The 25,693-nt window shown below is 36.9% G+C and overlaps 1 protein-coding gene across 1 annotated transcript in view; it reads left to right on the top strand.

Moving 5' to 3' along the window:
• Positions 1–25,693, top strand: part of VPS13B (vacuolar protein sorting 13 homolog B) — a 418,175-nt gene that overhangs the window by 283,807 nt on the left and 108,675 nt on the right. The window contains 1 exon segment of the mRNA XM_050315121.1: positions 18,435–19,137. Coding sequence (XP_050171078.1) covers positions 18,435–19,137 — 703 coding nt within the window.

The following is a 25,693-nucleotide window of genomic DNA, read 5'->3' as shown; positions in this document are numbered from 1 at the left end:
ACCCTGGCTGGATGCCAGGTACCCACTAAAGTCACTCTCCCACTCCCCTTTGCAACTGGACAGAGGAGAGGAAAAAAAACCATCTAAAGATTCGTGAGTAGAGATAAGAGCTGGGAGAGGACACTTACTGTTCACCACCACAGGCAAAACAGACTCAAAGTGGGGATAATACTTAAATTTATTACTAACAGAATCAGAGCAAAAGAGTGGGAAGTAAAATAATCCTAAAAAGACCTTCCCCCACCCCTCCTTCCTTCCAGTGATGCAGGGGGACTAGGAATGGGGGTTACAGACAGTTGTTGTTTCTACTGCTGCTCAGAGGAAGAGGAGTCCTTCCTGTGCTCCTGTGGGGAGCTCCACGCGACAGGGGAAGCTCCTGGCAGCTTCCAACAGAAGCCACCCCTGTAGCTACTAAATCCTAGCTACAGAAACATACTTCAAGACATTATGAGACTTCTAGTTAGATTACAAAATGTAAAGTTGCAGATAACAGAAACAAAGAAATAAGGTAAAGTAACAAAATTTGGATTATTTAGATTTGAAGCACTTCGACAGAGGTTCTTAAGGACAACGCCTTGACAAGGGTTAGTTTAAGATTAGGCTTGATGATTCTCACTGCATTTGTTTCATGGCTTTGGAAATAATGGAATACATCCAGAGAAGCATTTTTGCAGATGAAAAGGGTTGCAGAAAGTTGTAGTTTCTAAGCACGCACCTCAACTAGATCTCCAAAACATCTTCAATTTGTGTCAGCAGCCTTAGGAAATGTCTTTTGCTTTCATTCCTGCATAGTGAGACCACTTCTGTGTACTTTAAATCCAAACTGTGCCTTGTATATTCCACATGAATTTGTAAAGGAAAGTAACTTCCATACCCTAAAAGCTCATGCAGTTTTGGCAAGGAGGAATGGCATTTCATGTCAATCTGGGTAATGTCCTTAGAACACAAAAAGGACCATTAAGAACTAGGAAACAAGGGAAAATCTATTTTGCTGTAAATATGTGAACTTTACTTTCTGTCCTAGAATTACAAGGAAAAAAAGAATGTTTCAAACTGATTCTTGCAAAAAAATGACTCTTTGAGGAAATCTTCATGCTTCAATTCTGCAAATACAAAATTAAAGTGGAAAAAAAATGGTTTATAGTCTCTGAGATACAAAGTTGAGAAAATTTTTATTTTACAATGAAGTGTCTGTTCAATAAGATAGATATTAAACTTATACACTAAATAATTCTTACTGTGGTAAAACTAGTTTTGAAACTGTGGATTCAAAATGTATTTCCCTTTTGTTAGGAAGAAACTGGTTTGTCCTGCTGATTTTTTATGTCCACAAGCACACAAACTATGTGGGAAAAAAAATGGACATTTGTATCCCATAGCTGTTTAAACACTTCATGATTCAGGACCAATTTCTCTGACATTTTCCTTTATGTCTTCTGTGACCAGTCAAATGAAGGTTGATAAGATGTTCATGCATACCAAGATTTCACATGAAATATAGCTGGGGAGAAATTTACACAAAACAACAATCTTCAAATATGTTTGTGAATTAGAGGCATGCTTCCAAATCTTCCTTGCATGGACACTTCCAAAGAATATTTCTTCAGCACAAAAAGATATTTTGTATTGTTATTTAAAGGAAAAATACAAGTATTTCCCTGGAATACTGTGAAGCTTCATATCAGTAGGATTTAAAGACTCCCACGCTGGAACATTGCTAATGGGAAAACACCTCATAGAGATTGTGGTTATTTTCTGGAAAAAATAAGTTATAACAGCAAAATAAAATACTTACAGTAAGACAGAAAAATAGTAAAAAAAAAATAACAACCCTAAAGTGTTGTTTTGCCTCTGTGTTCTCATCAATATTGCTTAACGTCTCAAGGTTTAGGGTTTTTTTCTTTCCAGTTTTGGTATTTTTCTAAGTGTTTTAAGATGGAACCTCATGGGATATAACAATTTTTACGTGAATGTTAAGTGCAAGTGAGGATTCAGTCTACCTTTGGTTTTCTTTCTTTAGCCTACAGTACTTGGTTATCCAAACTAGACCTTCTTGTCTTTGCTCAATGAATTGCATTTCTTGTCTCATACTATCCTTTATGAAATAGTCTAAAAGACATAAAGATTCTGTCCAATCTCTGTATTGCATACCCTGCCTAGCAATATTTTGAAGACAACTTGTGAATTATTTTTATTAACATTACCTAAAATATCATTGTACTTTCTAGTCAAATTAAAATAATAACTAAATGGTATATAAAGTTAATATAAAATTTTGCCATTTCTGATCATTTAATGTATTAATCAAAAAAATCTGAGGTATTAATTACAGAGATAATAAAAATATTGCCATTAAAAAGGTCCAAATTCAAACTGTTCTTTAAACTAGAACATACGCAAGAAATCATATTGGTTCATTTTGGGGAAAAAAACATGATAAGAAAACCATAAACTGTGTAAGAATTATTATAGTTTTGCCATAAATACCAAATATAGTTGGTTGTTGCCATGTAGGCAGGACAAAATCAATGAAGACAAGGCGGTGAATAAAACTCACCCTGAGGAGAAGTAGTGTGAGAGAACACGTGCTTGGACTTTCTCACAGTATGGACATTGAATGTGTCATAGTGATGATTTGCTTAATCGTCTGATGAGGAGACCAAAGTTTAAATGTTGGGTCACACGGTGTAGGACTGAGGGTTCTGTGTGCTTTGATCTTGACTAATCTTCTCCTTTGAGTCATCTAATGCTTGTATACGGTAGAGTTTGATGCTGTGGTGACATTACTTTTAGACAGCACCAGTTACAGTTTCTTCCCTGCATGGAACATCACCTGCTAGGTGCAGAAAACTTGATTCTTGACAGCAATTCTGAACACATGGATTCTGTAATTTCCTTCATTTTAAAGTCAAATAAGATGTTTTCCTTAAAGGGAAAGATGAGGAATAAAAGGAGAAAGGATAGTTCAGGCCAATAAAGAGTTAATTGAAGTTATAGACAGTGGGCGATTTTGATTTTGAACTTCTCTGTTTTCTTTGTGGGAGGATCCTCTTTTTTTTTTCTGGCATTCTCTCATGAGAAACAACTTTTTTTCATGCATTTTAACCTATTTTTAGAAGTAAATAAAGCTAATAGTACTAACTCTGTATGTCAGTCATCCTCGAATACTATATAATATTTTGTGTTCTCAGCCAAATTAAAAAGCAGAATAGAAGTCTCAATGTTAATTATTTTTTTTATCTGTTTTGTAAAAAAACGGGAAGTGAATGATGAGAAACCAAAACAGGTGCTCCCACTGACGGAAAGCTGTTATTCAGTAGTTGGAATTAGTCACTGTTCAGGCATTTGTGGGGCTTGTGTGGACTGAGTGGTTAACTGGGGATAGATATGCTGCTTAATTTCATATTGATTTTCCTAAGGCCAGAATTTCCCTGGAGTAATATCCTGTCTATTAAGCAATGAGGCATAATTTTTCAGAGTGTACTACTGTTAATTATATTAGATGCCTTCCTAATTTTTCAGTTTTTCTGACCAGCTATAGTCTGTCTGCAGATGCAGGTAATGCCACATCATCTGAGACTGTCTAGTAGAGTGATACATCCTATAACTTGATGCCTAAAATGGGAGGGGAAAAAAACTCTCCAAACAATATTTGTATAGATAAGACAGAGAGCAGCTCTTTGATGAAGGCCTTCAGGTGCGCAATATGTAGGTGCATCCCTACATACAGAATTTTTACACTTTTATATCTTTAACTAATGATCATATCTAGTGGGGACAACCAACCCAAAAACTCATTTTGTCCTAGTGCCACCCTCAGAACTGCCCCACTGGAGCTCCTCCAAGGGTTCCAGGTCTTCTATCTTGTTTTGTCTACCATGTAACTTATTATTCCAGTGCAGGTGGATGTCCCAATGGAATGTCCTTGCTAAAATCTGTTACCTTGAAAAGATGGTTAGAAGATGGTTAAACCAAAGCTCAAGAATGTGACTGTGAGAAAGTAACTGTCCAAAGTGAAAGAAAACTACACAACTACATTAAAGTCTACAAAAAGCTAAAAATCTTTAGGCATTGAACTCATGCCTGAGATTTTGTCAGGAAACAAATATGGCTGTTTTCTCACAAACACATTTTTCTGTTCTAGCAGAAATTCATTAGTGTTTCATGGTGTTTGATGAATGACAAGAATACTTGCATAAACACAGTTTATTTAGTAGTGAGTTTAAACACAAAAGAGCATAGCCTTCTCTGTATATAAAATCAAATGGATGCAACAATGTCCAGGAAATCCAGGTTATGTTATTGGACAGAGTTGAGTAGTGGTTCTGTTTCCTCTGAAATTAGTTTGTATGAGTCTGAGCTGCAACAGTATCCTTGGGCCATTAACAAGTAGTTGTATGTTGAGCAGGATTACCTATAACTATTTTATAGTTTAATAATTTTCTAATGTTTGAACTAAAAAAGAAAAGAACTTCGGTCTATAATCAGAGTTCTTTATTCATTAGACCTTCGTAAAAGGGTGGCATCTGAATCAGTCTTTACCTAAATCTGAAAATCTATGTTCTACAGCACCTTTGTAAGATTGTGAATATTTCATAGTAAGGTGACATACATTTCCTGTTTCTAGTCATGTTAAAGACCTGAAACCTTGACATGTGAAAGGAAGCTGTACAAATTAATTTGTCTGTTTGGGTTTTTTTCAGATACGTAATAACATGAAGATTTGTGTAGGAAAAGTTAGCACATTTAAGACCTGTGTGTGCATAGATTTGATGGACAAAATTGGCACCATGCTGTTTTAAACATAATCTTGTAGCTCAATACTGTCAGAGAGAGTGCCAAAAGTGTAACTTTTTGAGAATGCCAATAAAAACCCTTAGCTGGAATAGCTGAATAATACTTACATCATTTTCCTGGTAGTTTTACCACTACTTGGGTTTCCCACATAGCCACTTGTCGGATGTTTTCCTGAAAATAAAAGATCTTTTGGTTAGTTCAAGGACACTATCAAAATAAAGCCCTTGCCAGTATCCTGAGTCATTGCCATACCATGTTTCCGTTCCTTGGGAAGCTTTGTGTCATCATTTGATTTTCTTGCAAAAACCAGCAGAGAGACATCTTTTTGAAGGACTGTGTAGTACTTCTTTATACCTCATAGGAGCAAAAATTTTCATGCCAGTACAAACCTACATACAATTCTTATATTGAGAAAATGGCTGTGGTTTTTCTAAGACTTTTCAAAGCAGAAATCTTACTTTTCAATATAGCAAAAAAGAGGTGTAGGACCAAAGTAAATTCACCCTAAAATAGGAAGTCTTAAGAGAGAGGGTCCATTTTGCAGATATGAAGGCAAAACAAGAGGTTTACTCAAAAGGACATATGCATGTGCACACGTGCACAGAGGTTTGACACAGTGAAAACCTCTCACAACAGAAGATTTTAAGTTGTATGCTAGCCTGGAATTTTTAGAAATGCACAATTTTACAGTTCAAATCTAAGCAAGGGTTTTTTTAACATTTTAAATTGCTTTGGAGAGTTTCATTCATGCCTTTGCAGTGCTGTACAAGCTGCATCCACAGTCACACTATAGTTTGAACTATACACTTCAAATGAGGTTTCCAAAGGTAGAAAATATTAATATCCTCCTTCTGATCAGCAACATTAATTTCTGGGATTATGTGGGCTTCTGAACCTCTCTGAATCCCAATAGTTCATTTTGTTCTGTGTCTTGCTTGCAGGGAAGTTCGCTTGTGTCAGTGATAAAGTGTTCCACCTGTCTTTAACATCTGAATATTGCACTGAACTTTGGTTGAATGGGGCAGCAAAAATAATAATGTTTCTTCTAGTGTTCAGAGAAAAAAGATAGTAAAAAGTCCAGTTGTATTTCATTTATCTTTGATATTTTCAATGTATTCTCCCACCTATCACAAAAACCAATAAAGTAAAATTACAGGGAACTACCTTTTAGTGCAGTTGCACCCTTTAGTGGCAAGGCTACAAAGTACATGCATAGGGCCTGTGGCTTCGATAAGTATGATAAAATCAGGTACTGTTTGTATTCCCATTTAGACAGAAGAGACAGTTGTCACATTGACTTACATTGTAGAGTGTTTCTGGTGAGAATGGAGAAGATTAAAGAGTGGGACAATGCTACCGTTTTTATAGCTAGCTTCACTCTGTTTGAATTACTGGTTGCTATATCAAATGGTGAAGCCGTGGTTTATGATTGTGATAAAAGTGATAAAAGACTGATATCAGTGATAAAAAACTGATACGAGTCATGTGCATGATAGAAATAACATTTACTGAATCAGATTCAGGTTTGTAGCAATTTCTAATTACTCTGAACTTATTTCTGCAGATAATTGTCTGCCAGTACCTATGTAGAGAGAAGACACTGTAAAACTCTCAGTTGTTTATACATAGTATGCAATTTCAGTGTTTCTTCTATGCTTAATGGGTTTGCTTAATAACTTGCATGTTAGTCCTTCTTTTTGTCAGTGCATGCTCCTAGATAATATTTCCAATTCTCCATTTCACTGAGACTGTGCCCCCCCCAATTACTTGTGACTCATTGTATGCATCAAGATTAAAAACTTCATTCTTGACTCATCGTAAGTAAAGATTTCCACTAATTTTAACTTTCTCCATCAAAACAAAGGAGTAATAATGACTTAGTATTCTCAGAAATTAGCATTGACAACTATTTTCAAACTGTTAGAAAGTTGGTTGACATAGACAATCCCTAAAACTGAAAATCTGTTAGCTTTACTGAGTAGGGATACTGTCTACAATTCCCATAACACTGGTATTTCTCTCAAGACCAGTGAGTTAAGGAAGTTTTTTAGGAAATTAGGCATTTTTTCTTCACAGAGGTACAGGGATAATTAGGTTTGTGTATTTTCATTAGTTCACCTGAGTTCTTGAAGTAGTCTGTATGTCTTTTTTTTGCTTTCCCACTAGAATATGTAATCTGGTCTCTACAGAGACCTTTTTGCTGATTTTTTACCTACTAAAACAGACAGAAGTTAGTAGGAGCGATACAGATTCACAAAAACATTATCTGCTAAACTCTTTATTTTTATTTATTTGGGAGATGGGCAGGCACCTAACTGATCTTCATGCTCTTGAAAATCTCCTCATTTTTCCTGAAATTCATTCTAAAGGCAGTTAGGCCTTCTCCCCAGATTGTTTATTACACTTTGAACATCTGGAGGTTTTAGCCATTGTGTTGCTATTGGATCACTGGTGTTTGTACAAAGTAATTTCTGCGTAGGCTGGTCTTGGTTGAGTGCTTCATTGGGTCTTTTTCCAGATTTGCCTGTGAGCAAGCTCACCACAGCAAATGGATTTATGCCCAGTTAAAAAATTAATCTTAGAATAATATTTAAGAAAGTATTTTAATAATATTCAACAAGTAAGAAAAAAAAAGCAGAAAAAAAGCAGCAGTTGATAGTGAACCAACAGGAACTTCTTGGCTCAAAATTGAAAAAACATTATTTTTATGGAAAAACAATATATGTAAATAATATTCAGTCATATCTGCAGTCTTTTTGGATCTTTAATATAATAAGTCATAATAATACCTTATAGAAGCATGTAAAGGTCAGAAGTGGTTTTCTTCAAGAAGTAAACTTGTGTTTGTATCTGAGCCCTCTAATGGAATTCAGCGTCATCAGCAGCCCACAGTTTTGAACGGTTCCAGTCAAATCTTAGCACTGGAGATGGAAGCTTTGAAATCACAGAAGCACAGAATATGGCGAGTTGGAAGGGACCCACAAGGATCATTGTGTCCATTGTCGGACTGCTGCAGGATTTGTTTCACAATAGCTCTTCATTGATTTCCCAGTAAGGTATAAAGTCAAATCTCAACGTGGTTTGAGTGCTGGGTACTTTGAAGCAGCCTCCCAGCACCGAGAGGCTGAGGTAGCTGGAAAACTGCCAGGCCTGATCAGTCAGAGAAGCCTAAAGATGCAGATCTAAAGGTCATGCTGCTCCTGAGGGGGGCTTGCAGAAGTCCTCCTTCTGACCTTTCGTTCCTACTCCAGTGCCATGATTCTTTTCTTTATTTCAATTATTTTAAATAAGTTCAGAGGGCATGATTTAGGATGCTATTTTCAGGCTTACTAAATTAGTTTAATATGGACTGCCACAGTCTGTCCTTTCTTTCACTGCTTTGTATAATACAATGAGCCAGTGCAGGACACAGAACAGGCCAAAAAAATAAGTATATTTTTTCTCAGGATTTTTGGTTGGTTGACTTGGAGTTTTTTCTTCCTGGGATTCACTGTCATATAGGCACAAATGAGAAGACACAAATTCGGTCTGGCATGGAATTGCACAGCAATGCTGAGACAAAGAACTTGCTAAAAATGGGGATATTTTGTGATGACCCTGTTACCAAAAAAACATATTCTGGAATTCTTAAGTTCATAATTTTTAGTTCACATACCATTTCATGTGCTTTACTTCCTCAATCTGTAAAAACCTCTCATGAAATTGCAACTTGATTTAATCAAAGATAAAGCTGGGTACAAGTTTATTTGGCTTGATACAGGTGAGATGTAGTAACCTAAAAAAAAACAACAAAAAACCCCAAACCCAATAAGACACTGAGAAGATAATTTCCCAGACATCTAGAAACTTTAAAACCTGAGGAAGTCAAAATCCCAGCACATGTTTCAGTGAGCAGTCATTTGCCAGCAGTTGGATATTTCTCACTAGAGACTCCTTCACTGTGGATTTTTCTGTTTGTGGCATGTAGTCTGAGTCAGCCTGACTTACATTACTGGAAATAATGTAGAAGGAGGTTTGTTTAGTTGGGCAGAATCTGTATATGAAATCTTCTAATCTGCCGTGGATTTAGTTATTTGAATTGCCTTTAAGATGCTCAAAACAGATAAAGGATCTGTTATGTTAAGAAAAAGATTGTACCATTTGATTCTGGAGATAGTTCATTTAACTGTACCCTTTTACATTTAAGAGGCTGCAAATAGAGTCTGTATTATGAAAGTCAAGTACCAAGTTACTTTGCCGCATTACAATAATGGCTTTTTATTGTTCATACATTCACTTATCCTCTTCTAGAAATTTATGCCTAAATTTGTCTTCTGAGGCTTTGTTGAATCCCACTTTGAATCATTGCCAGGGTATTTGGCATTTTCTTCTGCATCTTTTAATTTATTTTACAGAACACTCAATATTAGTCAATGGGAGAATATTCCAATATACTCCAATGGGAGCAAATAACTTTGTTAAATTTCTCATGTGCAGAAGTCATAACAGTGAATCATCTGATATTTCCATATTTAATATTTTTAAGTTATTTGAACTGGAAATGTGGCCCAAAACTGAGACTGGTAAACTTATAGTATTATACTGAAATGTTAGAGAATGTCTTAGAATTATAGAATCAATAAGGTTGGAAAAGACCTCCAAGATCAAGTCCAACCTTTGATCAAACACCACCATACCAATCAAACCATAATGCTAAGTTCTATGTCCAGTTGTTTCTTGAACACTTCCAGGGGTGTGACTCCCACCACCTCCCTGCAAAGCAGCTCTAGTGCTTTAGCACCACTTCATGGAGAAATTCTGCCTGTTGTCCAACAGAATCTCCTCTGGCACAGCTGCAGGCTGTGTGCTCTTGTCCTGTTGCTTCTCACCTGGTAGAAGAGGCCGACCCTGATCTGGCTACAACCGCCTTTCAGAGAGTTGTAGAGAGTGATGAGCTCACCCCTGAGCCTGCTTTTCTCCAGCCTAAACAATACCAGTTCCCTCAACCGCTCCTTGCATGACTTGTGCTCCAGATTCTTCACCAGTTCTATTGCCCTTCTCTGGACACACTCCAGCACCTCAATGTCTTTCTTGAGGGGCCCAAAACTGGACACAAGGCTCAAGGTGCAGTCTCACCAGTACCGAGTACAGAGGGACATTCACTGTCCTGGTCCTGCAGGCCAAACTTTTTGACACAGGCTGGGATGCCCTTGGCCTTCTTGCCCCCCTGGGCACACTGCTGGCTCATGTTCAGCCTGTGTTGACCAGCACTCCCAGGTCCTTTTCAGCTGGGCTGCTCTCCAGCCACTCTTCCCCAAGCCTGTAGCACTGTATGGGGTTATTGTGACACATGTACAGGACCATGGCATTTTGCCCTACTGAACTTCCTAGCCTTGGCCTTGGTCTATCAATCCGGTCTGTTAAGATCACTCTGCAGAGCCTTCCTACCTTCCAGCAGATCAGCACTCATTCAGCTGGGTGTCATCTGCAAACTTACTGAGGGTGCACTTGATCTGCTCATCCAGATCATCGATAAAGATATGAAACAGAACTGGACCCAGTGCTGAGCCTTGGGGAACCCCACTATGACCAGCCACCAATGGATTTAGTTCCATTCACCATCACTCTCTGGACCTGGCCATCCAGGCAGTTTTTCACCCATCAAACAGTGCACCAGTCCATACCACAGTGTAAGGACTTAAAGATCACAGCTGCCTGTCTTGAAATACTGTCAAGGCCACAGAAGGAACTTGCCATAAGACACCACAGTGGGAACTTGAGATAAGCACAGCTGGGAGAAATTTACAAGAAAAAGGTGCTAATTCCAGGCCTAGCGGAGGTGAGATCTGGTTAGCACATCCTGGTTAATGCATCCTGACAAAATTCCCCCTGTGGCAAGCTGTGGGAGAGGAAGCAACTGCTAATACACATGCCACCCCATGTTATACAAACATCTGCAACCACCCCGTGGATTACTGGAACTTGGAGTGTATAAAGGTGGCACACCTAGAAGAATGACTCCAGGACCTCCACCACCGAGAAGCCCAGGATGAAGAAGAACCAAAGGATGCCACTGGATCTTCTCCTTGATTGCTCTCTCTCTAACTCACTCTCTCTTAATCTCTCTCTCTCACACACATACTTTCCTGTTTCTTTCTATTTCTCTACATCACGTTTACTGTGTTATTGACTTCAGCATCTGATCTCGTTTGCACCTTAGTTTGGGCAGAGGCATCTCTCACTAATCGGATCATAACATGGGTTGCCAGCTTTTCAAAGAGAGTGCCATGGAAGAGAGTATCAAAGACTTTGATGAAGTCCAGGTAGACTACATCCATAGCCTTCCCCTCATCCACTAGGCAGGTCACCTTGTCATAAAAGGAGATCAGATTGGTCAGGCAGGACCTGCCTCTCCTAAATCCATGATGGCTGGGCTGATCCCCTGGTTGTCCTATATGTGCCATATGAATGTTGTGCAAAATCAAGGTGGAGTTTCAACTACTGCTTTTGAAAGTGTCCAAATGAAATATGCAAGCTGAAAAATGCTGTTCCTTGGCTTTAAAAAGAAGAAAAAACCTCAAACAAACCCCAAAACAAACAAACAAAAAACCAGAAGAGAATGTGAAAAAATAAGCAAACCCTCACCATGTCTAAAGTAAATATGCATGTGTGTTTTAATCCACTGTTTATTTTATAAAAGCAAGGATAATAACTTAAAATTCTGAATTTAAATTTTAAAAACTATATTTTAAAAAAACTAGTGCTTTTAGTAAAAATATTAGTGAAAAAATACCATGGGAAAACACTATTCTGCCAGACTTCAGCCTAGTCTTTTTAAATTGAAAGCCTTTAGTTGGAAAGAAAAAAAATTGGACTCAAGTTTCTTACTGGCCTTTCATAGGATAGCAAAATAAACACATTGTTTGTATTAAGCTGAAAAAAATAATTTTGTTGGCATTAGAAAGGATTTAGCACTTGCATATACCCATGTTACAACTGGAACATTTAGTACAGCTTTGATTTATGAATATTTGCATCAGTGTTGAACAGAATGTAGCCTCTTACTTTACTTTTAAAGAACTGGAAAACATCGCACAAAAAAGCTGAGTTTGAGTTTGTATTGCTCCTTGCCATCATGTCTTTCACATAATTCCTGCAGTATTGTGAAAATTAAAATTGAATTCCCATCAGAAGTATTTCTATAGGTCTGGGAGCACATATACACTATTACACTTCAAATTGGCATAACTTGTTTTGCAACAAATTCTGCCTAAAAAAAATTTCCTTAGTTGAAAAAAAACCCCAGATTTGATTTTTATATGAAATAAACTACTTTAGACATTTCTACTATTTTTGTTGCCTCGTATTGGCTTGATTTAATAGTTCCCTTTTTGGAGGATAGCTTTGGATTCATGTTATCCAGAACTCTTTCTGCAGCTGGATTGATACAAGTAGAAGTAACTCTGTCTAGATTTAATTGTAGGTCTGAAGTTTTTATTTGGAACTTTATTAGACTTGAAGACATAATTTAGCAGTCAAATACGTTTGTGTGTGTGTCTTTCATTATATTTTCCATGAGATATTAATATGTCAAGTTACAAAATAATTTTGATAATGGTCAGAATTAAAATCAGTCATTTAACTCATATGTAAAACAATCAAATTGTTTTAGTTAAAGTGTTCGATAGAGGGATGGGACAAACAAAAAAAGGGTTATCTTTATAACAATGATACATCGACTAGATTTCTAAACTGTTGGAAACTCTTCAGTGGAGTAGATGAATTACTCAGAACAAAGCCAGGAAGAAGCTATGCAGTGTTTTCTTTGTAATTCCAGTTTAAGCACAATGAAAACCAAAAATGGAGCATATTCCTTTTCTGTAATTCGGTTTGTGCAGTAGGCAAGATTTTTATTTCCGTGTAAATATGACTACTTTTTAGCAAAAGAAATAAAACTAGGTCACATGCAACAGTGATGGAGCAGATGTGATTGGCACTTTGATTTTGTGGTTTCACACTTATGAGTCTTTCCATAACTTATGTAATGTGAAGCATGACCTCATGATTGGCTGAGGGGTTTTGATCACAGTTAAGAAATGGTTGGAAATTTTACTTCAATAGTGTCATTATGTAACCATAATTAATATGAGAAGCTGGAAAAAATATGCAGATGTAGATGCTTTTCATCTAGAGCGGTTGCGCTTCCAAAGACTCCTTCCAGTTATTCTATTAATTAAGGAATTATACTGTCAAGTATTACAAAAAGAACATAAAACTGATAAAAATATGTATAGTGAAATTTGGACATGCTTACATTTATTTTTGTTAAAAACTCGTGAGAGATTAAGAAATATAATGTAGAAATGCTGCCAATTGTTGTAAAGCACCTCTTTTTGATTGGGAAAATATCTTAATTATTGATCTAAAGTATTAGGTTGTGTGTTTACCTTGATGTTATTCCCGCTCTTTATGCAGTAAAAGCTTTGAAGACATGTCTCTACCAGCTAAATACGTTGATCAGAAATGGAAAATAAACAAGACTTACCTCTTACCTGGTTAAGATGGCAGTGACCTCAGGTGGTACTGCTTGCCAATTTTGAAAAGAAAATCTATTTGTTTATCCTTGATTTTATGATGTACTTACCTGTGTGTGTTCTACAGGACATGCCATTTCCATGCCCTATCTCTCGGTAGATATATGTGTCATATGCCTTATTGAACTCAAGGGGTTAAGCTAGTCAAGTTACCTATCTCAACACATGAAAAGGAAGAATTAACCACAGTTCCCCAAATACGAGTGTAGCTTTCAACACCTTTTGTATGGTGTGTGGTATTGATAGGATATATAACTGTGAAAGAATGAGAAAGTGCACTAAAGTGATCTGAGAAGCAAACTATCGTCTTGATGTGTTTTTTCTAGCTATTGAAAACCTTTTCATATTGCAACTCATCCTGACAGTGAGGCTGTAGAATTCCTCTGATTTAAGTACCATCTGGTTATGCTCAAAGCTTTAAAGTTATTATCTCAGCATAAATTTCAGCCTCTTATACTTTTTTTTTTCACCAAACTATCCATTTTTAAGCCACAAATATTTTTCCAGTCCTTTCAGATTTTATCTAAAAGTATATTTTAACAGTATTTAAATAGTTCTTAAACAATAACAATTTATCTTGATAGATGACATGCTGTGTTTTTTCATTTTATTTTAATTAGCCATTGTGGAACCAAATTCCCTTTTGTTTTATTCCTTTGAATACTGTTTAATTATAGTTATCATGCCAAATATCTTAAAGGTTATTTTACCAATACAGTTTCATTTAACATAAGCCATGTGGAATCAATAGTCCTGTTTCCTAAAGTGAATGCTTGGAAAATCTTACATTCATATGTTAAGAGTACACATCCTTTCCTCATTAGCTGGAAAGTACAGGGATTTTGGCACAGGTTCTGTGTGGAAGCATTGTGCAGCTTTTATATGGATTTTGTTTTTGGCCTTTGATGACACTGTTTAGAATAGGAAGTATCTAATAAGTAAAGCATTTTGTCTAATGTGCTGCCAGTGTGTTTAATATATGCCTGGAGGTCTGAAACATTATCTTCTCCACTATAGTAATATGCATTTAATTCTCTGAAAGCAGAAGGTCGAACTTTTAAAAGGGACTCAAAGTACATTTTCAACTAAAATAATTTAAAACACGTGGGACAGGGGACCAAAGTAATGTACGGTTGGTTTTTATGGTTTAATCATGATCATGTTTATGCACACCAGTAGCTAATTAAAGAAAACTTTTATTGTTCTTTTTAAATGGGTTATGTAAAGAGTAAGAGAATTGATAAAATACAGCCCAATGATAAACGTTACCATTACATTTACTAACAGCAAGATGATATTGCTGTTCTTGACATCTTTAAAGTATTGGTCTATTTACTCCATAATACAGCAAAGAAAATTTGTAGTGTTGTTATACTGATAGTCGTTTATTCTCATCTCCTTATCCCATTAGAGGAATATCCAAATGCTTCCTAAATTCATTTCTAGGTGTATTTTCAGGTTAACTGTGAAACGTGGTTGGAAGGCTTGATGCTCACTGAGCTGAAATTGATGCAAGAAGTTCCTGTGATACTTCTGCACTTTTATTTTGTACCCAGTTGTGTTATAGAAGGCTGTCTTGCAAATCATTACTCACTTGTTTCAACCTTTATAATATATGTGGTAAGACCATACGTAAGTCAGAGTTTCATTGTGGAACCGGGTGGCATGGAAAACTGTAATAGGATATGGTGTCTTTCACCTTTCGGGCGCTGGTTCATATTCCATACTGCTTAGTACTGAGCAGAAACTGCCATTTGAATGCTGTTCAGTGACCTGCGTGAATTGATTTGGGGTCTCAGTAAAGTTTCTGTAGTCGAATGTCCGCGTAACAGGAAACTGAGCAGTTGGGACCAATTAGCACCCTTGCAGCAGTCTGCACAGAGAAACTGTAGTCTGACTGGGGGTGGAGGCAGAGCTACTTTGTTACCTTCCTTGAGGTGCTTTACATAGACCAGCACATTTGATAAATACCTAATCATAAAAAGAGGCAGAAGAAAAGAACTAGGCTTCAATTCAAATCTATTTAGGTGTGGGAAGAGCAGACCCATTCAGAAACCTGAAGAATCGTGCTTTCTCCCTCCACTTGGTCATACACATGCTATGCTTTTCTCCCTGGAAGGTTATCATTTAGTGGATGACGCTGTATTTTCATTTCCTCTGGCCAAGTCATGCATAACCTAAGTGTCACGTAGCTGCAGAAGTTTCTGCTGCATGGCAGAGAACAAGAGAATACCATGTAGTAGCCATAAGAGTGTCATTTATTACAGAATCATGCTTTCTAAAAACGTTTTTCATCAGATTCAACTGATGTATATGTAGCAATTAAAAATTGCTGGTTGTAGCAGCATATGTCCTCAACCTTATTTTAGACAGCATTTCCATGAAATGATAGGCAAGATTGTTTCACAGCTCCATCCTATCTGCCTTCTGCTTGCCTTCAATACATATAAGCAATAAAACCATCTGTACCAGTTTTGAAAGTGCCATCAGTGCAGGATATGGTAAACTTTATAGTTTACCAGGCAGAGAGGCTGAGGTGTAAATAGCCTAACTTTGCTAGGATATCAGGAGGAATGAGGATTTCTTGGCTCACAATGTAGTGATTCATTAAAATGGTCTCTAGTTATTTTTACAGAGGCTGCATTAAAAGTGGTATCACATTTACAAGTCAGTGATATGAGTCTGCCATAGAAAACAGCCACAAAGAATTTTATTGGTTATTTGAAAAATATGTACATGAGTGAATCTGAAAAGATTGTAACCAGAGCTGGCAAAAACCTTTTCAAAGAAAATCTCAGCTAGTTAATGGTTCTGTTTTAGGATTTCCTCTGTAATACTTTTTCTAGTATATTCATTCCTTTAAAGAAAAGGAGAGATGATTGCTCCCTTTGTTCTATAAAGCACAGTATAAAGGAACCTTAACTGCTTTTCTTCACCTCCCCTATAACTACATTTCTATTAATATCGCTACATAAAGACTGTGGAAATTTGAAGAAAGTCAGTAATTCACTGCCCTTCATTCCTACAGTAAAGTTGCTGATAAATTATATAAGTACCTGTAATTCATTATTCTGTTTTGAAGAGGAGGTTAAGGTACAGTTTGTCCTAGTTTATACCTCCCTTTTCAAAGATTCGCTAGGGAGTGGAGAAGACAAGAAGTAACTATTGAAGTAGGTCCTGGAACAAAGAAATTAAACCATCGAGTCAGTATACGGTGTCAGCCAAAGAAACCCAACAAAAATACTGGACATCAGGATGGAGACTGAGAACAAGACAGAAAGTGTCATTTTATTACTATATAAACCCACAATGATTCCACTTCTTGAATGCTTTGTAGAGTACTCAAAAAGTGCATAGTGGAGTTATAGAAGTAGAGAAGGGAAGCTAAAAAGATTAAAGGTACTGGAGCAACTTCTTTGTGAGGAGAGACTAAAAAGGCTGGGATCTCCTGTCTGGAGAGGAGAAGGCTGAGGGGGGCGGTGATCATGGTTTACAAAGTCTTAGCAACACTAATAAAGCTGAACGTGGACCTGTTCAATTAATGTACTACAAAGATCAGAGAAATGCAATGTCATGAGGAGTAGACAGTTTAAAGCAATTTAAATAAAAACTTGGAACTTGTTGCCCCTGAAGATTTTGGAGGACAGACACTGTCAATGTATTCAAAAAGGAATAAGATGAATTCATGGACAAGAAGTCCAGAAATGGTTACTGAGATGACCACACAGACGTGTACCACTGGCATCCTTCTTGCAACAGCTGTGGATGCCTGGGGAGTAAGAGAGGAACAGATTGCAGGACGTGGCCAGGGTTCACGGTCTCTCTCAACAGTCTCCTCCTGGTGCTATAGGAAGCAGCGTACTGGGCTGGATGGGTCAGGAATCCTACTGAGTTGGACATTTCTTGTGTTAGCTCCTGTACAGAGCAGAGCAGAAACACTTCTGGGCAGCACAGATGGACACGTTAGTTATGCTATGGAAGCTATACAGGGTGAATGCATGACTCTAAACTCCATGAGAATCTGAGGAATTGATCATACGTCATTATGATGAGGATTATAATTGAATTTCTGCAGATTTTTTTGCCAAGAATTTTGGTGTATGTTTCCCACCTTGTCCTCAAGCTCTTGATAGAATTTCTACTTGTTTCATGAGCAGTGTTGAAAGTGATTTTTCTTGAAGTACTTCTTTATCTTGGGGTATCTCTGTCTTGATTCAAGACTATGCAGTCTCTGGACACAACATTGCAATTTTTTGTTTCACTCTTGCATTTCATTTGATAGAAGGAACGCTTTTTTTTTTTTGATCAGTGGTGTATGTTTTCTTTTTGAAATATTTCTATATGCAATGACTTCTCATGTGAAACCCTGTGAAAATCACAGACATCACCATGTGTAGCCTCTGTAAGCTAAGAACTCATAGCCCATCACAGAACTAGTCTTTAGGTAGTGCTGATGTTTCCTGCAACTTTGATGTTTTATATAAGGCAGCTGTATCTCCATGACACTCAAGAGAAATATTTTTCTATAACATAATATTTATGCATTTCAACTTATAATTTCCATTTAATCTTTTTGTGATTATGCAGTAGATTAATATCGTGATCTATTTCATCTACTCACAGGAAAATATTTTAGTGACAAAGATGACTTTTTCAGCATCAGTACTCAAAACTAGGCTTCTACCTAGGCTTTTTATTTACCATACATTATATCACAGATATTTGATTTTGTATAAGCCATAAACTTCTTGTAGATTCTTTAGAGTTCACAGAAAGAGTTTAAATTAAATGAATGTTTTTAAGCCTAGAAATCATTACTGCCTGCTTTTTGACTTTTTCTTTCAAATATTCTTTTGGCACTTCGGCTGTTGTGAGTCATCATTTCACTGGAACAGACACCTGCTGTGTTTTCACAAGTGATTACTGTGTTAAAGTTATCTTGGCAGATTTTTTTTATAAGTCACTTTTTTGACATCATGTTTGTGTAGTGATTGTTTGCTGTGACTGAAATGGAAATAGTTGGCATATGGATAGTAGAAGCTAATATAATACTTTCCTTTGCAGGTTTCCAAACAAGAGCAGAAAAAAATGGATGTGGCTGATGGAGGAACAGTTGAGACTTCTTCCCGTTATAGTGGAGCACAGGACAGTGGGATTGGCAGCGACAGTGTTAAGATAAGAATCATTCAGATCGAGCAGCACAGTGGTACCAGCCAACACCGCATTGCTCGTCCTTCCCGCCAGTCTTCCATCGTGAAGAATCTCAGTTTCATTCCCTTTGACATTTTTGTTACAGCAAGTCGAATCTCCTTGATGACTTACTCATGCACTACCTTACCAAATTCAAAATCAGTGCAAGATCAGAAAGATGGTGAGAAGATAAGCAAAAGCTCCTTGAACCTTCCAGAAACAGGCTCAGGCAGCAGCCATGATACCAAGAAGCCCAGTCAGCCGTGCATCTCATCTGTCACAGCAGATGATCTTTTGAACAGTAACGCTCCCCCATCTACTGGGAGAAAAACGGGTCTTTTGTCACTGGAAAGTCTCCACGCTTCCACAAGATCATCTGCACGACAAGCCCTGGGTATAACTATTGTACGGCAGCCTGGTCGCAGGGGAACCGGGGACACAGATCTACAGCCATTTCTCTACCTCATTGTATCACAGCCCTCTGTACTCCTGAGCTGCCACCACAGAAAGCAAAAAGTAGAAATATCAGTTTTCGATGCTGGCCTTAAAGGAGTCGCCTCAGACTACAAGTGTACAGGTAAGACCATTTAACATTCACTCCTGGTTATAACTGTGAAAATCGTTGCACGTCTCAAAGTTACTAGGGTGGTGGAAACCAGCTGAGAGACTTTTAGGATGTCTTTAAATATCAGTCACTACATTTACATATTTTTAGTATTACACCTCACAGCTGAATCAAGTTAAGTGTGTAAAATGTTTGAAATTAGTTAAGATCTAACCTTTTAGCAACCAGTTCTTCCTGTTCCTTAGTATTACTTTCTCATTACCAGATTGTGACAGGGATTGTTGCATTGCTCTAACGTCACAAAGTTTTCTAAGGAAGTAAGAGTTGTAAGCCAAGGTAATTTCATAAAAAGCATTTTTTTATGACTCAATGTCACAATATTTTCCTATATTAGCTTACTGATAAAATGTAAAGATAAACATTATAGAAGTACCAGGTGTTTTGAACATAAACTGTAAGAAAATTAAAGTGATCTTTCACACAGGATCAAGTGATGTCATGTATTTTTTCATTCAACTGAGCAATAGTGTTTTCCTTTCTCTTAATAAATGGCTTTTTTTTTCGTTTCATATGCAAAGCTTATAATGAGAAATATCAAAATAATGTTCTGTAGAAAATATTCTGAAATATTCTTTGCCTGCTTTATCTGTACTGCTGAAGAGAGAAATCAAATGATTGCAATTCATTTATCCAGCAGCCAGTACTGGGTATAAGGATTTAATGAGATACATCATTACAGTGTGTTACCCAAAAAAAGCGGAAATGAGTATGTAGAGATCCAGATGAACACACAGCCAGAATGGTATGGGATTTCAAATTGCTCACTGAATGAGAGCTGTAGATATTTCTAGTTTTTCCTTAACAGTATTCACACAGCACAGTAGTTGTGAAAAGTAGTATACTTTTTTCTTTTGCAGCTTTACCAAATTTTTGCTGAATGAGATTGCGTATTTTTTGCTTTTTGGCATTAAATTGGCATAAAAATAATGTGCTCATGGAAAAGACTAAAGATGCTATATTAACTTCTTTCAGAAATCTGAAATGTAGTGGAACATTTAAGAGGGATTAAACAGTGACGAAGTGTAGACAGTGGGAGAGAAGATACTTGACATAGGGAGAAGATTTGTTCTCTACTACATTTTTTTATCATTCTTCTGTTTTCATCTTTCTCTGCTGTTCCTGTCTTGAAAGAAACACCGCTGTGTCATGAACTTGATTTACTCCAGATTTCTGTGTGTATTTGTTAAATGCTATGTAAAATGTGGTTGTTGTAGCACTTAATGTGAAAAGAATTCACAAAGCAAAGCTTGAAATTTAGGTTGGAGCGGGTCAAAGTTTAAGATTATAGCTTCATTAAGTTACTGTTTTGGAAAGATGCAACAGGACTTCTTCATTTCTCGTGTCTGAGGCATTTAAGTGTGACCTTGTACAAGCTGCCACCATGTTACCAATCAACTGGGCAAATTTCTGTCCATTCTGCTCCTACAATTAACTCGTGAAGTCCTTCACCATCTTCATGTGTGAGGGAGCAATTCTAGAAAACACAAACTATAATTAAGTCTTCTTATAAATTGAAAGTGGATCAGAAAGCACAGAAACATGACAAGAAGTTTAAATAATGAAGATAGGAGGAACATACAGCCTGAGAGCTCCACAGTCACCAGTGGTTGCTCAGTTGCAAGACCAAACATTAGCCATACATGGGTCTTACCCTTTCCTTTGGCTTTACATCTCCGTGTCAGGCAAATGTAAAACAGTGTGGAGGCAGGACTCAGACATTATGTGAAGGCAGAAGTTCTGGTCTCATCCTGTTGGCCTTTTTGGGCAGTAATAAGTACCTTACTCCTGCATCACACTTGTGATACAGAATCCTGTGCTTGCTGCCAAAGCATTAGTGTGCTTTTCAAGAGTTTGAGAGGTGAGTGCCAAAGTTCTAGTACCTAAAAATACCATCCTAAATGTATCAATAAGTTAATAAAATTAGGCCGCACTTCAAGTCACACACTAATTCACACAGCCTACTAGGTAGTACAAAGTTTGTATTGCCTCTTGTTTAGGAAGACCTGCTATACTTGTAATTGCATCATTTAGGGTTAATGCCGTCATACCACTGTAGTGAGATGTTAGTTTTGGAAATCTTTATTTTTCATTTATAACATGTACTTGAGCAAAAATAGCCATGAACTACGTGCATTTTATATAAATGTCTGTATGTGAATACAGACTACACACACTATATTTTGCATACTGTATAATATAGAATCAGGAGCTCTTTGAGGCATTTTCTGCACTGCTGCAGTTGGTTTCATCATTCATACCAATCTTTTTTGACATTGTGACTATTTGCCAACAGTTTTTTCTGAAAGAGGTATATCATCCATATAAAGAGCAATATGAAGTTTATTTTAAGGAGTTAGGTTAGCTTCTTTCCCTCTGTTCAAAAGATATGCACTATATTCCTGTATTTCTCTGTTTATCGAGGACTGGAAAGTGGGAAGAAGACAGAAATTATGTCTAATTTACGGTGAATGTTGCTAAACAGTATTTCCAGTTAGACTCTTTAGAAGAGTGCTCTTTTGTGTGTATGTACGCATGAAACTAACTCTCCTTTATCTAGTGTAGAGTGGGGAAGAGAACACAAGCTGAACATAAAAGATATATTTTAACTGGATTATAAGAACTGAGGGAGCATATTCCCCCTTCAGAACAAAACAAAAAAGCAACCAACCAAACCATCTGCCTGATGAAAATATTGTGTACATTCCATCCCATGAAGGATATTAGACAACAGCACAGCAGCAGCTCAGAAATTCAGGCCCATAACACCGCAAATTTTCATCACAACCTAAGAATTGGGACTTGCCTGGGCAAAAGAAAAAAATACACTGTATGTTATAAAATTTTATTGGCACTCCTATAGGGGTAGTTTCTCATTACTTCCACTAATATGGTTAAACTTACATAGTTAAGCTATATATGAAATATTTACGCTACATTTTAAACATGACTACTAAAATCTCTTCCATTTCAGATCATTCTATGTATGTTTATACACCCTATAGACTGCATAAGAGTATTTTAGGAATGTTTTAAAGCATTTGGAAAAATTGTTTGTATCAATCTTGTTGTGAAATTCTGAAGACTTGACTACTGTTAGTTCAACAGGAGTAGATTCAGGTCTTCAGAAATAGTGTGCTATAATTTCTCACAGCTTTTCTAAAAGAAAAAATCTTCACTTCTGAAACAGCTCTCAAATTTTTGCAAGGCAGAAGCAAATACAAAATTCTATTGTGAAATTAGGAAGGTCTTATTTTTCAATTGACAGAAAAAAGCTTTAGGGTAAAGAAAGGCTGGTAATAGTCTGGATCTAGTTGTGTTTTTCATCCCTCACCTCCCATTAGTGTACTTCTAAGAAATAGATTGTTTAGCTGTAAGTCAAAAAAATTGTCTAGAATTTAGAAATGCTTCTAACAGGTAATTTGATGACAGTCTGTTTTATGAACCTTTGAATAAAACCAGGAAATTATCCTTTAAAACTGCACCGACATGAATTTTAAATAGTTACTCCTGGGCTGGTGACAGAATTGAGGTTACTGCTTCATGATGGTTTACTGCTTTGAACATTGTGTAGAAACGAAGTTTTTTATACTGTTATGAAACCATATGTATTTTATTTGGGACAAGGGCTTTGTTATTAGTTTTGAACAGAGCATAAAATTCAGGATCTTGGACGTTAAGCTATCACTTTTTTTGTGCGAGAGTATATTGCACAGTGGCTGAAACACCAAACTTTATCCAAAGAACTTGGCTTCTCTGTCATTAGCTGTGTTATTTTTAGCTTAATTTCTGAAACATAAAAGAAATAAAAATTTAATAATTAAATAGGAGGAAATAGACTATTTAAAAGTTAAGTATTCTTGGTGTATTAATTAGCAGTTAGTAGTGTCAGACTTCCATCATTTGCCTGCCTGGGAGCTAAAGACCCAATGGTTGGGCTTCTTCAGTCTTTCTCTCCAACCAAGTCCACTGGCAAGTCAGTTTGTAGGAGGAGGACATTTATTAGGTTATTGAAATGTTAGTTCAGTTTTATTATGGTTATACTAAACTGCTTCATTCGTGTTTTGTAATTGGGCACCTTGATTGCAGTTATGCTACTGCCAGGTAAAAGAATTTCAAATCAAAGTGAATAAATCAATGGAATAAATTTGAACTCTTTACTAAGTGCCCTTAAAAAAACCTAGTTGCTCCTTGAGTTTATGTGTAAGATTTTGTGTAAATAGACTGGAAGTTACTGTAAAAAAACCCTTTTTTATTCAATGCTCATCCTACATTTTACAAAAAAGCATCTGCTAACTGTTAGTTTTTGCAAACAGAGCTTTGGCCATTTCCACTTAAATAATAGTGGGTGCAATTGTTTTTAATGTAATCTCATAAGCTGCTTTTATAAATATTTTTTTTAAATCTTTATTTGCTTTGTTTCAGGTAATGTAATCCAGATACAAAATTGCCTCATTTCCTGACCACTGTGCTCTGGGCATTCTTGAAAAATCTTTTTTCTATTTGTTTGTTTGTTTACTTTCAAAGAGGAGGTTGTGGTGCTTGGTTGTTTCAAGGGAGAGAAATTTCTCAGTAAATATCTGTTATGCATGGAATTTCTTCAGCTTCCGCCAACGACACATTTGCAAAAACAAGCATTATGAGGCCATCCAGAATTATTCTTGATTTTTATTTTATTTTATTTTATTTTATTTGACACCCACGCCTTTGATGGCAGGGGGTCCATGAAGAGCAGATGCAGTAGCTAAGATCACACGTAACCTCTGATCTGATGGAAAGCCCAAGCTTTTGCATGAAGAGCGATGCAGGCTGGCTCTGGCAGGAGGTCTGATTCACTGCCTCCCCGTCAGCCTGTGCTTCCTACATGGCAGAGAGAGGATTTAAGGCTGCTTCTTAGCATAGCATTGAGGGAGTTCTGCTGGAGTGTCACCTGTTCCCCTCCGAGTATATTTATTGTCCAGTACATCTGCAGGCTTGGATGCGGGGGGGTCCAGCCCCCACCCATAAAGCCAAGTTGGCTTGGGAATGTACATTCCTCAGGTTACTGTAAGTGCTCATTTTTGAACTTCCTGACACAGCACTTGTGAGTACGCTAGCAGAAATGTTTTCCCACTTGTGTTCTTTAAATTCCAATGGAAACCGTTTTTAAAATAAGACCAAACGTTCCACTTCAGAGTTTCAAATGCAAAGATGATTGCAGCATTGTACTGGCTTTTAAAATTGACTGCAGACCAAAATATGATTCATCCATTGAAATAAAAGCACATTGCAGATCTCATTTGGGCTGTGTAGAGTTCCAGCTGAGCAGGCCAAGCTGCCATCCCGCACACACACTCAGTAGCCCTGTCCCTGCCTGGGGCTGAGGGAGGGCTCTGAGTCGCTGAGACCCCCCCCAGGCTGTGCCCCCTGAGCTGGCCTGGCTGTCAGCTATAAACAGGAACAAAAACACATTTTGGAGAATGAAAATATTTAAGATGGGAAATTTCTTCTGCCTTCCTCCTTCCCTTTCCCCTTACTCCCCTTTTGGGGTTTGCTATCTGCTGTTATCGGAAGACCAAAGGGATAACACCTAAATCAAAAGCTTGCAAATTCAAATTAGGTTTAGGAAAATACTTCATAAACTGAAGTTTGGAGTGATGTCTTGATCTTAGCAAGGCTAGAAGTGGTTTGTAGGTTTGGGTGAATTCTAAAATAGCAAAAACTTTTTTGTTTTGTTTCGGTTTGTTTTGGTTTTTTTTAAAGAGGGGAAGAAGGAAGGCGAATGTTGACCCTATTGAAGGCCTCAGCTTTTCAGTCTTGCAGATTTTAAATTACACTCTTATAATTTAAAGTCTTGTCGATCTGTAGTAGTTGTCTCACCATTTTTCTTTTGCGGCCACAGACAAATTTTTCTCATGGTGTAGGGGATAGAATTTCTGGCCGTCTTCACCACTCCTCACTTCTCAAGCCGTTCTTTTCTCTCTCTTGGCTTGCTGTGGAGTAATTCTAGCCTCTCCTTTTACTTATATATGTATCCCTAGGGTTTTCTGCAGCATTTCCTTTATACAAATAACTGCAAATTTAAGTGTTGATTTTTGGGAGAATCATAGAAAGTGGAAATGGAAATGACTTATTATAATACATTATTCAGACCAGTTCCCTGCTGATGCATAATTGTTCCCTATTGTATATTTTACAGTATTCTGTCAAGTGTATTTTTAAACATTCTGAACACTTCCATCATTTCCTTGAGGGACAAGAGTCCTTTTTCTAACAGTTCTCATCATGAATTCCTCACTTTTCATCCTAAAATTTCTTTTTTTTTCATTTGATTGCTTCTCTGATGTTTCCTATGCCCTTGGCATAAGGATTGATTGACTGTTATTGTTTTGTTATTTTCCTGATCCTTGATCCTATTAAAATGCATATGCTGTTTTCTACCTTATAAGATATTTTAATCAAGATACACATATTTCAGTCATTTGAACTTTGATGTAAATATATTTGTCTTACCCAGATATATTTTGTTTGG

This window comes from Myiozetetes cayanensis, unplaced genomic scaffold (assembly GCF_022539395.1).
Source record: "Myiozetetes cayanensis isolate MyiCay16 unplaced genomic scaffold, myiCay2020 scf1, whole genome shotgun sequence".
In the NCBI taxonomy this organism is placed as follows: domain Eukaryota; kingdom Metazoa; phylum Chordata; class Aves; order Passeriformes; family Tyrannidae; genus Myiozetetes; species Myiozetetes cayanensis.
This window is presented reverse-complemented; position numbering and strand designations above follow the sequence as displayed.